The sequence below is a fragment of the Dipodomys ordii genome, unplaced genomic scaffold, assembly GCF_000151885.1.
Source record: "Dipodomys ordii isolate 6190 unplaced genomic scaffold, Dord_2.0 Scaffold142, whole genome shotgun sequence".
NCBI classification, from domain to species: domain Eukaryota; kingdom Metazoa; phylum Chordata; class Mammalia; order Rodentia; family Heteromyidae; genus Dipodomys; species Dipodomys ordii.
The window spans coordinates 3,760,190-3,774,731 of NW_012267358.1; the positions used below are offsets into that span (position 1 = coordinate 3,760,190).

Sequence of the window (14,542 nt, forward strand, 5' to 3'; positions counted from 1 at the left end):
AAGAGTCTGAGAGAAGAAGATCAAGGTTCAAGACCATACCAAGCAGGAAAGGTCACTAAGTTCGTCTTCAAAATAGAAAAAAAAAAAGAAAAACAGCTAGGCTGGAGGTAGGTCTCAAGTGGTAGCATGCCAACCTAGATTTGTTCATATAATTGTGTAACCTCTTGAGAAAGATTTGTGAAAAACAACAGCAATTGTGAATACATGACCACTTCCCTCTTTCCCTAGCCCCCCTTATTGGGAATGATTTGCATAACCTTGCACAGCCTGAGCTGGAGTAAGGCCTTTGAACCTTTCGGCAAATTTTCTGCATTAACCACATCCTTAATCCTATGGACCCATTTAGGAACCGTTTTTGCTTGTGTGTCATAAGCAACGTTTATATTGGAAACTGTCCCTTTTGATTTCTGAGCCATAGAGTAATGCTGTCTCATTGATCAAAGTCATCCAAAATGCCACATTTTTTTTGCTAATAAAGCCCAGGGACAGGCACATGATGGACTCCACATGCAATGCAACTCTGCTGCCTGCCACCCCAGAATGCCTCAAGATTGCTGTTGCCTGGGCAGCCAACCCTGCTCTTGTAATGATGTCGACAGCCAGCCTCTCACCAGGCCACTGATTCCCTTTATGAAATCTGCTGCCCTGAACTCTGATGGAAACTGTGGTCAGATACACTCTTAAATAACATGACCAGTTTCCTCCATCCATTTTCCTCGTGTTACGTGGGACATGAATGGGCAGACACTTGTTTGGGCTGCTGTTTGAGCCCTCCTGGAGATAGCAGACTTATTATGTCTAAGGTCTTTTACCTTGTATGTATCAGGAGCTACTCAAGATCTCCTTGAATTAATTGCAAGAAATGAGCAGCCTGATCCGAAATGGTTAAATATTGCCTGATACTATTCATGGCAAGAAAAAAAAAGTCTGCTTAGGAATCAAGATAGCAACTAAAATCAGCTGCTTTGCAGGAGCAAATCCATCAACATTGTTCACTGCTCTCATTGTTGACTCCTTTCCTCTCTCCTCTCTTCTCTCCTCCTCTTCTCTCCTCATTTCCCCTCTCCTCCTCTTTCCTCTTCTTTTCTCCTCTCCCATTCTTTTCCCTCTCCTCCCCTCCATTCTCCTCTCCTCCTCTGTCTTCCTCTTCTGTCCTCTTCCATCCCCCTCACCTTCTCTCTTCCCCTCCCCCCTTCTCACCTTACCCTCTCTTCTCTCCTCCCCTCCCCTCTTCTCTCCTGTCTTCCCCTTTCCTCCTTTCCCCTTCTCTTCTTTCCTCCCCTCCACTCTCCTCTCCCCTCTTCTTTCCTCCCCTCCTCTTCCCTCTCCTTCTCACTCTTCCTCTCCTCAATATTCTCCTCTTCTCCAGTCCCTCTCCTCTCCACTCTCCTCCTCTTCCCTTCTTTCTCCTTTCTTCTTCTCTCTCCTGCCAATTTCTCTTCCTAGGTGGACTGCAGCACCCAGCCATAGATGTGCTCAAAGAGGAGTAAACAGGTCATGCATAATGCCATCCTGGTAACAGTATCTCAGACTTCCTGCAGGCCCAAGGACTACACGCACCTTAAAGACAGTCTGCCAGGACTACCAGGAACAATAAGTGCCCGCCAATATTGACCTGAACTTTCTTCACTAGGACTTTGGCTATAGGAGCTCTCTCTTCTGGTCAAACAGGTCTGCCCACCAGTCCTTGAACGCACTGCACAGCTCCCTGTCACCTGGAATGCTTGGTCCCTCCATCTCTCCTTTTTCCATAAAACCTACTCTTCCCTCAGACCTCAACTGCTCCAGCACCTCATATGTGCCTATCTACTTATGGCAATTAGTGCTGCTCCCTGATTGTAGAGACTCGGGTATCTGGCTCATCTCTCCTGTTAGCTTCGAACTTTCTGTAGTCAGGGATTACTGCTTAGCTAACAAGTTCTGGAGCCAGACTGCCTGGGTTCAAATATAGCTTTGTTACTTACTAGGCTGTGTGCTTCAATTCTCCCTTACCATGGAAATATTAAGAGTGCACATTTCTTAGGACATTTATTTATTTGTTTGTTTGTTTAGTGCCAGTACTGGAGTTTGAACTCAAGGCTTCTCACTTGCTTTGCTTTGCTTGCTTAAGGTTGGCACTCTACCATTTGAGCAACACCTTCAGCCTAGCTTTCTGCTGGTTAAACAGATAAGAATCTCAGACTTTGCTGCCTGGGCTGGCTTTGAACTTGAGACCTCCCATCTTAGCTTCTTTAATACCTAGGATTATAAGTATGAGCACTGGTGCCAGGCTTCATAGTTATTTTGAGCTGTAAGTAACACTTGTAAGGCACTTTGGTCGTTTCCTTCCATGCATTAAGGACTCAAGAAATGCTAGTCCTTTCCATCCACTCCAACGTCTACTCAAGCAGAGATCACCAAGTACCAAAGAAGAGCATTCAGCCAGGGCCCCACAATTCCCATCCTCCATCTCCTGTGAATTCTGGCTGCTTCGCCTCACACCAAGTTTACTATTCTCACTACAGGGATTCTCTATTTGACTTAAAATGCTCCTTCTTGCTCTGAGCCCCTTAGCTGACATTATTTCTTCCATAGCCACCCAACAGTTTTGTGTCCATACTACTTCTTAGACAAGCTTTGCTCATCCCAACTCTGCCTTTATTCATACTGTTCCTCTTATAATATTTTTATTTCCATCTCCTTTTTATTTCCATCTCCTTTCACTTTTCTGCTTAAATCTCACCTCCTCCAAGAAACCTTCCCTGATTGCTTCAATTTATTCCTCTCTCTCTCTCCTTTGAACTTTCTCAGCCATCAAAGTGAGAACCATAGAATTGAATACACATAGCATTTTCTTGGATCTTCGTCATGTGTCCTCAAGAATTTTTGTGTTTTTTGTTTGTTTGCAGCTGCTGAGGATTGAACCCAAGGCTAGGCAAGCCCTGTACCATGGAGCCACGCCCCAGCCCAATAAATTCTTTAAGGGCTACTAGTATATCCATTCTTCCTCTACCCCCTGATCCCAGCACACAGCAGGGTTCCCAGTAAGTGTCCAGTGAAGCTATGTGGTAAGGTGTAGCCAAGGGAAGCTGAGACCCGGTTTCTTCCTGGGGGAGAGTTTAAGCTTGGTTAATAGCAGAAGGTAAGGGATTACTTTCAGCTGGCTTCACATCTTCCTTCACTGTCAATGAAGCTGCAGAATTAGCAGGGTCCTGGGTGGTGGAGACCTTGAAACTAGACAGGTCCTTGGGTTAATGGTTGACATTCTGTTTACCTAATGATTGCCAAGATTTACTTTGCAATTCAACTGTCCTGAGATTGTAGACAATTCCTTTGAAGGCTTCAAAGGTTCTGGGATGGGACTGGAAACACTTTGGTCTGTCCGTGTGCTGTGATGTACTGCCATATGGATGGGAAGCACTGCCATCCCCTACCATGACCTCACGATCATCTACCAGCCATGGCATTCATCTTCCCCTCTGCATGCCCATATAGTTTAGAGGATAGGATTGGAAAGGGATGACACCCAATATTCTAGCCACATTTCCACAAAGCAATTGCACCTAGGGCAAGAGGTGGGGAAAGACTGAAGGACATAGAGGAGCCAGGTCCAGCTCCCCCTCCCCCCCAGACCAAACATGGACACGTGGGTGACAGTGATGTCTTTCTTCTTCTGAGACATGGAAATAACTCCAGGCTATATGAGCTAGAGCTCCAAGCTTTTTGGGAGCTCCAGAGATCAATCTTGTTTAATAGTTGTGTAGGGAAGGAGGTGGGGCTGGTTAATGTTTGGTTCCTCTTGGGCTGTGGGCCATTTCTAGCTCCGGCCCTTGGCTTATTGTCCCTCCCCTGGGTTGGGCTGACACTACGTGGTAGCATAGGACAGGCACGCCTGCCGACATTCCCTGGGAAAGGGCAGAAGCAGCCAGGTATGGCAGTTTCGGGGAGGTGAGGAGTCTGGGGGACTGAGGGAGGTGGGCCAGGGAGGCCTTTGTGTGGCACAGAGGGACAAAAAGTCGGGTAAGGACTGGTCTGGGTCTTTCTTCTCTCTTTTTTTTGGGGGGGTGGGGGGTCTGGTCGTGGGGCCTGAACTCTGGGCCTGGGCACTGTCCCTCCGCTCTTTAGCTCAAAGCTAGCGCTCTACCACTTGAGCCACAGTGCCACTTCCAGCTTTTTTCTTATGTGATGCTGAGGAATCAAACCCAGGGCCTCAGGCATGCAAGGCAAGTGCTCTACCACTGAGCCACCTTCCCAGCCCATGGGTCTTTCTTGTCTTGACTTGAACATTCTACCACATAGAAACCTTCCCTTCCTTCCCTTCCATGCTTCCCTTGGATCCCAGGCAAGGTCCCTTCTACCAGGTGCCAGGCTTGCTTAGTTTTCCCCTGAAGCCTCTAGCTCTTATCCTCTTTCCAGACTTGAAACTGCTTCTCTTAGTCTATTTTTTCTCAGCTAATGATTCCCTCATCCTCAGAGGGTCAAACTCACAGAAAGATAGACTTGAGAACTTCCTTGATGTAAGATGGCCAAGTATACTTCTCTGAGACATTTCCTGCCATGTGGGGTTAGGGTTCAGCTGGACCATTGGGCAATGTCAGATGCTGTTTTCCTTCCCTGATTACAAGGCAAGCCAGGCATGAATCCAGTATGAGGCTATGGACAGAAAGAAGACAAAGTCTTCAGTAGATCCCTACCAAGAACCAGCAAACAGGGCTAAAAAGATATAAGTTCATGAATGCATTTGCGCTTTCTTGAGGGAGGCAGGCAGACTCAGGCTGATCTTGAGGTAAGTAATGGCCTGGGGATCTAAAGGAGATGTTTGAAAGTTGTTCCAGCTGCTAGTAATGGCAAAGCAGAATGCTCAAACTTAGAAATGAAATGGGGATAAAAGATAGACCATTAGAGTTTTTGTGGACAAGAGACTAGATGAGGATGCAGCATAGCAATAGGAAAGGGAGCCCAGGCTTGGGCAAGGGGCCAAGAGAACTCCCACCGAACTGAGTTCTGAAATCTCCTTACCAGCTGTTTCATAAACTCCATATCTTTTTGTTGTTGTTGCCAGTACTGGGGCTTGAATTCAGGCCCTCTGTTCTATCCCTTAGCTTTTTTATCACTCAAAGCTGGCACTCTAGCTCTTGAGCCACAGCTCCATTTCTGGCTTTTTGCTGATTAATTGGATGTAAGAATCCCCCAGACTTTTCAGGCTGCCTTCAAAGGATGATGGGCAGATCTCAACCTCCTGGGTAGCTAGGATTACAGGTCTAAGCAAGCAGCTCCTGACTACTCCCTCTCTTATTACCTCATCTGTGAATTGAAGACCATCTTAGCAACCATGGGGTTGTTATTCCCTAAAGGGTGACTGTCAAGTAAAGAACCAAAGTAAAGAGCAATAGGAAGTCAGCTGGGTGGTGGAGGAGTAAGTGGGGGAAGTCCAGACAGGATAGGGTACTGACATTAGCAGAAGTTATATGAAAAGATCACACATCAGAGGGGGAGGAGGACGGAAAATGGAATGGACCAATGTGGCTAAGACCAAGCCTGGTCATAAACCTCTGTGTGGCAGGGTGGAGAAGCTGTATCCCATGTCTGAAATACAGCAAAACCAAGGGGCAGGGGTAGAGGCAGAGATGATAAGCAGAGAAAGAGAGAGAATGGAGGATATTGGTCTTAGCCACACCAAACTGATGAAGGCAGCCAGAAACCCAGAAGGAAACTGCAAGAAGAAAATATAAAAGGACTGGGAAGGTGGGTCAGTGGTAGAGTGCTTGCTTAACATGCATGAGGCCTTGGGTTCAATTCTTCAACACCACATAAGCAGAAAAGCCAGAAGTGGCACTGTGGCTCCAGTGGAGTACTAGCCTTGAGCTGAAGGGCTAAGGGACAGTGCCCAGCCAAGATTTCAGGCCCCATGACCGACAAAAAAAAAAGAAAAGAAAATATAAAAGCCCTACTATATCCCTTCCTGACCACAAGTTGCCTGAGAAACAGGGGCACAAAAGCATGGCGTGTGGACAGAACACAGCCTCATCCAGCCCAAGTCCCTTGTTCCCAAGTTCCTTGAACACTAAGATTTCCCTTCAGTTGGAAGAAAGGACAGGACACAGACAGAGAGAGAGACATAGATAGACAGATGTGATCATTGTGCTGTGGGTGTGCGCATGCACACATGTGCAAGCGGTGCACATGAAGTTCAGGTTTGGGGCTGGGAAGGTGGCTCAGTGGTAGAGTGCTTTCCTTGCATGCATGAGGCCCTGGGTTCGATTCTTCAGCACCACATAAGCAGAAAAGCTGGAAGTGGTGCTGTGGCTCAAGTGGCACAGTGCTCACCTTGAGCTGAAGATCTGAGGGACAGCGCCCAGGCTCAGAGTTCAGGCCCCATAACTGACAAAAAGTTCAGGTTTTTGAGTTGGGGGCCTGGTCTCAGAATCTAAACTTCTTAAAAAGAGAAGGCAGCAAGCAAAGTAGTGCTGTGTACAAAAGCTTTGAGATCAGAGGAAAAGACATTTGAAACCTGATTCTGCCCCTGGGCAACAGGACAATTGCCACAGATGCAAGGTCTAAACCTCTCTGAGCCTCAACTTCTTGGGCTAAAAAATGGGGATATTTACAGGAAAACAGTAAAGTTGAAATGCCATCTCTTGGTTCATTACTATGCTTAATGCTGTGGCAACTGGCTTGACAGTCTTACCTAATTAAAATTGGGAGCAAAACACGCCTGGCGCAACATAGAGCAAGCATATCAATATTCGGACTTTAACCCAAAGTCTAGAAAACAAGTTGAATTTCAAAATCAGGTCACAACCCTAGATGTTTTTAAAATTCAACCCTTGAGGCACTGCTGTTGACATAGAAATCAGTTTACCTTCCAATGGGAAAGCAAAAATTGAAATCCCAGTGCCCACATAAGGGTTCTTAGGGCCCACAGTGAGCTACTGGCTATCTCCCAAGGAAATCAAGATAAGAGGCCTGGAACCTAAAGAGTCAGAGGTGACCAGAATGTCTGTAGGGAACCCCTGAGGGGAAGAGAGAAGAATACAATTAAGATTTGCTTTGGGGATTGATAAAACAGACAGACAAAGGTCAGAAAAACAAACTGAATGAGGAGGCCTTGGGAACCTGGGAAAGCTAGGCATGGCAAGGCCAGCACTGGGAAGGTAGATTTGAAATTTGAAGCAAGCCTAGGCTATATAGAGAAATCTTATGCAAATGGAAGGGAAGGGAGAAGGAGAGGAAAGAAAAGGAAAGGAAAGAGATGTCAATTTATGGAAAAAAAGAAGAGGTAAAACCAGAATAAAACATAGACCCGTTTTGAGTCCTCTGGTCCTAAAAAACAAAACAAAACAAAACAAAAAACAACGCTGGGCACCCATGGCTCAGGGCTGTAATCCTAGTTACTTACTCATAAGGCTGAGATCTGAGGATTGTGGTTTGAAGTTCTTATCCCAAATCAATCACTAAAAAGCAAGAAGTGGAACTGTGGCTCAAGTAGTAGAGTGCCACCCTTGAGCAAAATAGCTGAGGTGTGGGGCCCAGGCCCCCTGAGTTCAAGCTCCAGCATACTCTCTCTCTCTCCCTCCCTCCCTCCCTCCCTCCCTCTCTCTCTCTGTCTCTCCCCTCCCCCTTGGAAAGGAAAGTTGTAAAGTAGTCTATGGGAAAGAATATGATCTCTTGAGTCAGCATGACATGCCTCAAATCCCAGCTCTGGAACTTGCAGTGTGACTCTTTGGCAAGTCCTTTCACCTGGGTTTGTCTTGGTTTTCTTTATGATATGAGGATAAAGCACACTCTATCTCATGGGGTTGTACTGAAGATCATGTGAGATAGTGCATACATAAGGGCCAAACACATAACAGGTGCTCAGTAAATGGTCTTAATTCTTTTCTGCCACCAACCTGAATAGTCTAACATGTCTCACTGCTCTCAGCATTTCTTTTTTCTCTTTTTGCCAGTCCTTGAGGCTTGAACTCAGGGCTTGGGCACTGTCTATGAGCTTCCTTTGCTCAAGGCTAGTGCTCTACCTCTTGAGCCACAGCACCACTTCTGGCTTTTTCTGTTTATGTGGTACTGAGGAATCGAACCCAGGGCTTCATGTATGCATGAAGTAAGCAAGCACTCTACCACTGAGCCACATTCCCAGCCCTCCCAGCATTTCTTTACAACTAATCACATGCCTCCTTCAGCAGCTTTGCTTCCAGAACTCTGGTTTGGGAGAAAGGACCCCATGCCTCCTTTTCCTTATGCTGATTTAGATACATAGCACCAACTCCCCAAGGCTTCTTTTATTTTTATTTAACTTTTATTGTTATTATAAAGGTGATATGCAGAGGAATTACAGTTACATAAGTCAGGTAAAGGGTACATTTTTTTTTGCTAGTCCTGAGCCTTGAACTCAGGGCCTAGGTGCTATCCATGACCTTCTTTTTGCTCTACCACTTGAGCTACAGCACCACTTCTGGCTTTTTCTGAGTAATTTATTGTTGATAAGACTCTCATGGACTTTCCTGACTGGGCTGGCTTCGAACCACAATCTTCTGATCTCAGCTTCCTCAGTAGGTAGGATTACAGGTGTGAACCACCAATGCCCGGCAAGAGTACATTTCTTTTTGAATAATGTCAACCCTTCCCTCATGCTCTTATTTTTAAAAATTATTTCAGCTAAGTGAAGAAATATTGTTTTCAATAGAAACCTGTGTCCTGTAGACTATCACATCTTCCTCCAGTTTGTTTTGTTTTGCTTTGTTTTGCAGACAAAATGATACTAGGCTGTCCTGGCTGTTCTCAAACCCTTGAGCTCAAGTGATCCTCCAGGCTTAGCTCTAGAGTAACTGGGAGTACAGGCTCTTACTACCATACTGAAATCACCAGTTTCTTTTTCCCTCACTCTCCAATTTTTTTGTGTGTCTGTGCTGGTACTAGGACTTGAACTCAGTGCCTGGGTGGTATCCTTGAGTTTTGTTTTGTTTTTGCTCAAGGCTAGTGTTCTACCACTTGAGTTACAGCTCCACATATGGGGTTTTTTTTGGTGCTTATTTGAAGAGTCTCATGGACTTTCCTGCCCCTGCTGGCTTTGAACCTCAATCCCCAGATCTCAGCCTTCTGAGCTAGGATTTACAGGCATAAGCCACAAGAGTCCAGCTCACTATCCAACTTTTCCAGTTTCCGTACCCTGCCCTTCCCTGCACAATACAGAGGATGAACCAGAAGTGAATGTAGAGCTTCTTCCTGAAGCCACTGTTCCTTTGTAGAGTTGCCCTAGGGGAGTATTTTTTCAGGTCCAGGTCTGGGGTGCACTCCTCATATCCAGTTCCCTGCTTCTAGAAGGACTTCCTAGAAACTCAATGGTAGCAGTAGTGGGAAATAGGGAGAAGTTTCCTTTCTTTTTTTGGGGGGGGTCCGGTCGTGGGGCCTGAACTCTGGGTCTGGGCGCTGTCCCTCAGCTCTTCAGCTCAAGGCTAGCGCTCTACCACTTGAGCCACAGCACCACTTCCAGCTTTTTTCTTTTTGCTTATGTGGTGCTGAGGAATCGAACCCAGGGCCTCAGGCATGCAAGGCAAGTGTTCTACCACTGAGCCACCTTCCTGGCCTGGGAGAAGCTTCCTTTGTCTGCCAGAGGGATAGAAAATTTTCTTCCTAGAGCCACTGGCAAGCTCATGAAAGCAGGATACACTATGCACTTGGGGGACGCCATGGAGCTGTCTGTCTATGTGAGACACTATAGGAGGAAAAGAAGAGATCTTGAGCTTGGCAGATCCTTTGACACCCTCCTTGCCCCTTCCCAGTCACAATTGTTTTCTCTTCCTGGGAAAGTTCGTGAGTGTGTGTGTGTGTGTGTGTGTGTCTGTCTGTCTGTCTGTCTGTCTGTCTGTGTCGGTTGTGGGGCCTGAACTCTGGGCCTGGGCGCTGTCCCTCAGCTCTTCAGCTCAAGGCTAGCACTTTACCACTTGAGCCACAGCCCCACTTCCAGCTTTTTTTTTTTTTTGCGTCCGGTCATGGGGCCTGAACTCTGGGCCTGGGCGCTGTCCCTGAGCTCTTCAGCTCAAGGCTAGCACTTTACCACTTGAGCCACAGCACCACTTCCTTCCTGGGAAAGTTCTTAACCTCCTTGAACTAAGAACTTTTCCAGGTGGGATCATCAAGCCTCACTTGGTATTAGGTTTATTTTATGGATGAGTGTGCAGGTTCAATGAACTGCAGTAATGGCCCAGGTTTGTATTAAGTGAAGATCTAGCCAATGTGGCTCCTGCCTGTTCCATCTTGTAACCTGCTGTTGGCTTGCTGATCTTTTGCTTTCTTGTTCTGGCTTGACCTTACCATGTGCCCATCTGCCCACCCTGTGGAGGAGCTTCCTTTCCTGTAGCACAAGGAGGGGATGGGTATTCTCACAGTGGGACAGCTTCCATACTCGCCTGTACAGGTAACATTAAGCTTTGCTTTCTTCTGTTCTTTTCTATTTCTGTGTCCATACTGTGTGACTTGAACTCAGGGCCTGGACCTGGGCACAGTCACTTAGCTTTGTGTGTGTGTGTGTGTGTGTGTGTGTGTGTGTATGTGTGTGTGAGAGAGAGAGAGAGAGTGTGTGTCATGGGACTTGAACTCAGGGCCTGGGTGCTGTCCCTGAACTGTTTTGCTCAAGGCTAGTGCTCCCCCACTTTGATTTTTGTTTTTGTTTTTTTGGTTGTGGGGCCTGAACTCTGGGCCTGGGCGCTGTCCCCTCAGCTCTTCAGCTCAAGGCTAGTGCTCTACCACTTGAGCCACAGCGCCACTTCCGGCTTTTTCTGCTTATGTGGTGCTGAGGAATCGAACCTAGGGCCTCATGCATGCAAGGCAAGCGCTCTACCACTGAGCCACCTTCCTAGCCCCTGCTCTCCCACTTTGAATGACAGATCCACTTCTGGTTTTCTGGTAGTTAATTGCAGATGAGAGTCTCACAGTCTTTTCTGCGTAGGCTGCCTTCAAACCTCAGATCTCAGCCTCCTGAATAGCTAGGATTACAAGAGAGAACCACCAGTTCCCGGCTTTACTTTGAGCGTTTTTGCTGGTTAGTTGGAGAGAGGGCTCTCACGGGCTTTTCTGCCCTGGCTAGCTTTGAACTGCAATCCTCAGATCTCACCTGACTGAGTAGCTAGGATTATAGGCAAGAGCCATCAGCACCTGGCTAACCTTGGTGTAACCTTGGTGTTTGTGTTTGTGTGTGTGTGTGTGTGTGTGTGTGTATGTGTGCGCAAGTGCATGCGCGCGCGTTATCAGTTGTGGGGCTTGAACTCAGGTCCTGGGCACTGTTCCTGAGCTTCTTTCGCTCAGCCTAGTACTCTACCACTTGAATCACAATGCCACTTTCAGCTTTTCCTGTTTATGTGGTACTGAGGAATTGAACCCATGGCTTCATGCATGCTAGGCAAGCACTCTATTACTAAGCCACATTCCTAGTGCTAACCTTTGTTTTCTTTTCTCTCTTTCTCTCTCTTTCTTTCTTCTTATCTTTCTTTCTCTCTCTTTCCCCCTCCTTCTCTCCCCCCTCCCTCTCTCTTCCTCCTCCTCCTCCTCTTCTTCTTCTCCTCCTTCTCCTTCTCCTTCTCCTTCATCTTCATCTTCTTCACAATGGCTAGGATTTTCTTTTGCTGTCACCATCTACAAAAGCACAAGGCCTGCTGGAGTCCAGAACAAAGTTTAGCCTTTGTACTGATCTTGCTTTAGTGTTTTATCCCACACTCCCACTTTCTAGCTTTGGACCTTGAGTTACTTATCTGAGCTTCAAGAAAATGGGGTAACAAACAGGCTTGCTAAATGTATCAAAAGAATGTATGGGAAAATGATTATTCCAGTTGCTGGCTTGATAAACATGAGATTGGTCTCCTTCTCTGAACTTCACCCACACCCTGGAGGAGACCTAAGCTTGGGAAAAATTCCTGCTGACCCTAAGTTTCTGATAGGGCTGTGGGGGAGGGCTTCAGCCCAAAGCCTCCTGGTCTACAGAGGGCCTATGTTACATGAACCTGTCTGTGTTCTCCCTCCCTCCCTCCCGGCTCCCTGTGTCCATTCTCCTGGTGGGGCCAGGGGGCGGTGCGGCGATGGACCGGGCGGGCACAGAACAGGTGGGTGCAGGCTGGGTGTCCGGCGCTGGGACACAAGTGCTCTGTGTGTAGGGTGGGCGGAAGTCAGGGCGTTTGATCTGAATTCTAAAGGGCGTTGTTCAGAGCCCCACAAAGGTCCTATTGTACAAACACTGGGTATAAAGCAGCATATGACTCCCCAGCACCGGGCGGCGATGAATTGGGACGCAGGCGCGGACTCAGGGACCACTCCCCCTACACAGACATGAGACCATAGGGGACCTGTCTGGGTGGCCTCAAGGATAGGCGCTCCCCAAGGTAACAGCTTTGTTGGATTTGCCTGGAGGGGTCGGAGGTTAAGGAGCTGAGGAAGGAAAGCCAGAAGCAATGGCTAATGGCAGAATAAGATGGGCCTGGTGATGGAAGGGACTGGAAGGAATGTAGGATGATTGAAGAAAGGGGGATGGGCTCAGGGAGGTCAAGTCAAGTGAATGAGGAGGTGGAAATGCTAGTGAAAGAGAGGAGCTGGTGGAGAAAAGCTATGCTTATCCTTGCTTTCCTGTTACTGGCTCTTGGATGTGTGTTGGGGGGTGGAGGATCTGGCAACATCATGGTGCTTATTGCCTGCCCCACGCCTTCCTGATATTTTGCTTCCTGACTCATGTTTTGCAGGTGTGAATGAGGCAGGATGAACTGGACAGGTTTATACACGTTGCTGAGTGGCGTGAATCGGCATTCTACTGCCATTGGCCGAGTATGGCTGTCAGTCATCTTCATCTTTCGAATCATGGTGCTGGTGGTGGCTGCAGAGAGTGTGTGGGGTGATGAGAAGTCTTCCTTCATCTGCAATACCCTCCAGCCTGGCTGCAACAGTGTGTGCTATGACCACTTTTTCCCCATTTCCCATGTGCGTCTGTGGTCCCTACAGCTCATCTTAGTTTCCACCCCTGCTCTCCTCGTGGCCATGCATGTGGCTCACCAGCAGCACATAGAGAAGAAAATGCTGCGGCTTGAAGGCCATGGGGATCCCCTTCACTTGGAGGAGGTGAAGAGGCACAAGGTGCACATCTCAGGGACACTATGGTGGACATATGTCATCAGTGTGGTGTTCCGGCTGCTGTTTGAGGCCGTCTTCATGTACGTATTCTATCTGCTCTACCCTGGCTATGCTATGGTCCGGCTGGTCAAGTGTGAAGCCTATCCTTGTCCTAACACTGTGGACTGCTTTGTGTCACGCCCTACTGAGAAGACCGTCTTCACCGTCTTTATGCTCGCTGCCTCCGGCATCTGCATCATCCTCAACGTGGCGGAGGTGGTGTACCTCATCATCCGGGCCTGTGCTCGCAGAGCCCAGCGCCGCTCCAATCCACCCTCCCGCAAGGGCTCGGGCTTTGGCCACCGTCTCTCACCTGAGTACAAGCAGAATGAGATCAACAAGCTGCTGAGCGAGCAAGATGGCTCTCTGAAAGACATACTGCGGCGAAGCCCTGGCACCGGGGCTGGGCTGGCTGAGAAGAGTGATCGCTGCTCAGCCTGCTGAGGCCATGAGTGTGTGTGTACCAGGCAACCTCCTATCCCACCACCTCCAACCCTGCCCTGGGCCTGCCCCTCTTTTTTCCCCTGCCGGTGAGCAGGCCTCTGCCTGCTAGGGATTACTCTCTCCAAACCTTCTTTCCCTCTCTCTTTCCCTTCCTCCAAAGCCTTTCTGTCTGAGGAGTTAGAGGGATTGGGGAGCTAGAGGCCACCTCTGCAGCAGTGTTCACTGTTACTGGGGCTATGGACAAGCTCCTGTGGCAGGCAACCCCTTCTTCTTCCCTCACCCACTCCCTGGGACCACTGGGGACAAGAGATGGGCTGCTCTGACAATGTCTCCAATTATGAAACTAATCTTAACCCTGCACTGTCAGATCTCCTGTTTCTAGAGTCCTATCAGTGGGAATGGATGTGGGTAAGCCAGTGGAGGAGCGGTGCTGTGGACATGTGGGTGGAGAAAGGAGGGTAGCAAGCAGCAGAAAGGAGGAACAGAGCTTGCCTTGCCGCTGCCACAGGAAAAAAAGAGGACAAGTCTGGGGTGAAGGAATTAGGGAGGGAGGAACAGGCAGATAAGTTGATGTGGGGGTTGGTCAGGGCTGCCCCTGTCTCCAGTCCCCAAGGCCTTTCTCAGCCTGAAATGTTACACATTAAACAGGATTTTACAGTAAATGAAGAGGTGGCTTGTGTGTTTGTCTAAGTTCTTGTTCTTGCAACCTCTGATCTCCCCCCCCCTGCCCCCCCAGAGAAACTGCCCTTGGTTGGCTTTTTGCTGATCAAGAAAGGGAAGGGGGACAAATGCAAAGAGTTACTTGAAGCTACAAATGGCAAGATAGAAAACCACTGCACTACTGGCCTGCAAAGCCAGACTGAGCTATTCTCTCCTGCTTTTTGTTGTTGTTCTTGGTTCTCGGGTTTCTTTCCTCTCCCTCTCCGTCTTCCTCTCCCTCTCCCTCCCCCCCTCTCTCCCTCTCTGTGTCTTT

The 14,542-nt window shown here is 48.1% G+C and overlaps 1 protein-coding gene across 2 annotated transcripts; it reads left to right on the plus strand.

Annotated features, from left to right (window-relative positions):
• The first annotated feature begins 3,832 nt into the window (after positions 1-3,832).
• Gjb1 (gap junction protein, beta 1, 32kDa) lies at positions 3,833-14,248 on the plus strand. 2 transcript variants are annotated; one of them, XM_013031606.1, is made up of 2 exons: positions 3,833-3,908; positions 12,702-14,248. In XM_013031606.1, the coding sequence occupies exon 2, from the start codon at positions 12,718-12,720 to the stop codon at positions 13,567-13,569; it is 852 nt and encodes a 283-aa protein (XP_012887060.1). In that variant the 5' UTR covers positions 3,833-3,908; positions 12,702-12,717; the 3' UTR covers positions 13,570-14,248. The 2 variants fall into 2 exon arrangements, with proteins under 2 accessions (XP_012887060.1, XP_012887061.1); XM_013031607.1 differs by having other exon boundaries at positions 3,850-3,927.
• The last annotated feature ends 294 nt before the right edge of the window (positions 14,249-14,542 follow it).

Coding starts and splice junctions, on each gene's coding strand:
- Gjb1 (XM_013031606.1), top strand. CDS start 12,718: ATGAACTGGACAGGTTTATACACGTTGCTGAGTGGCGTGAATCGGCAT.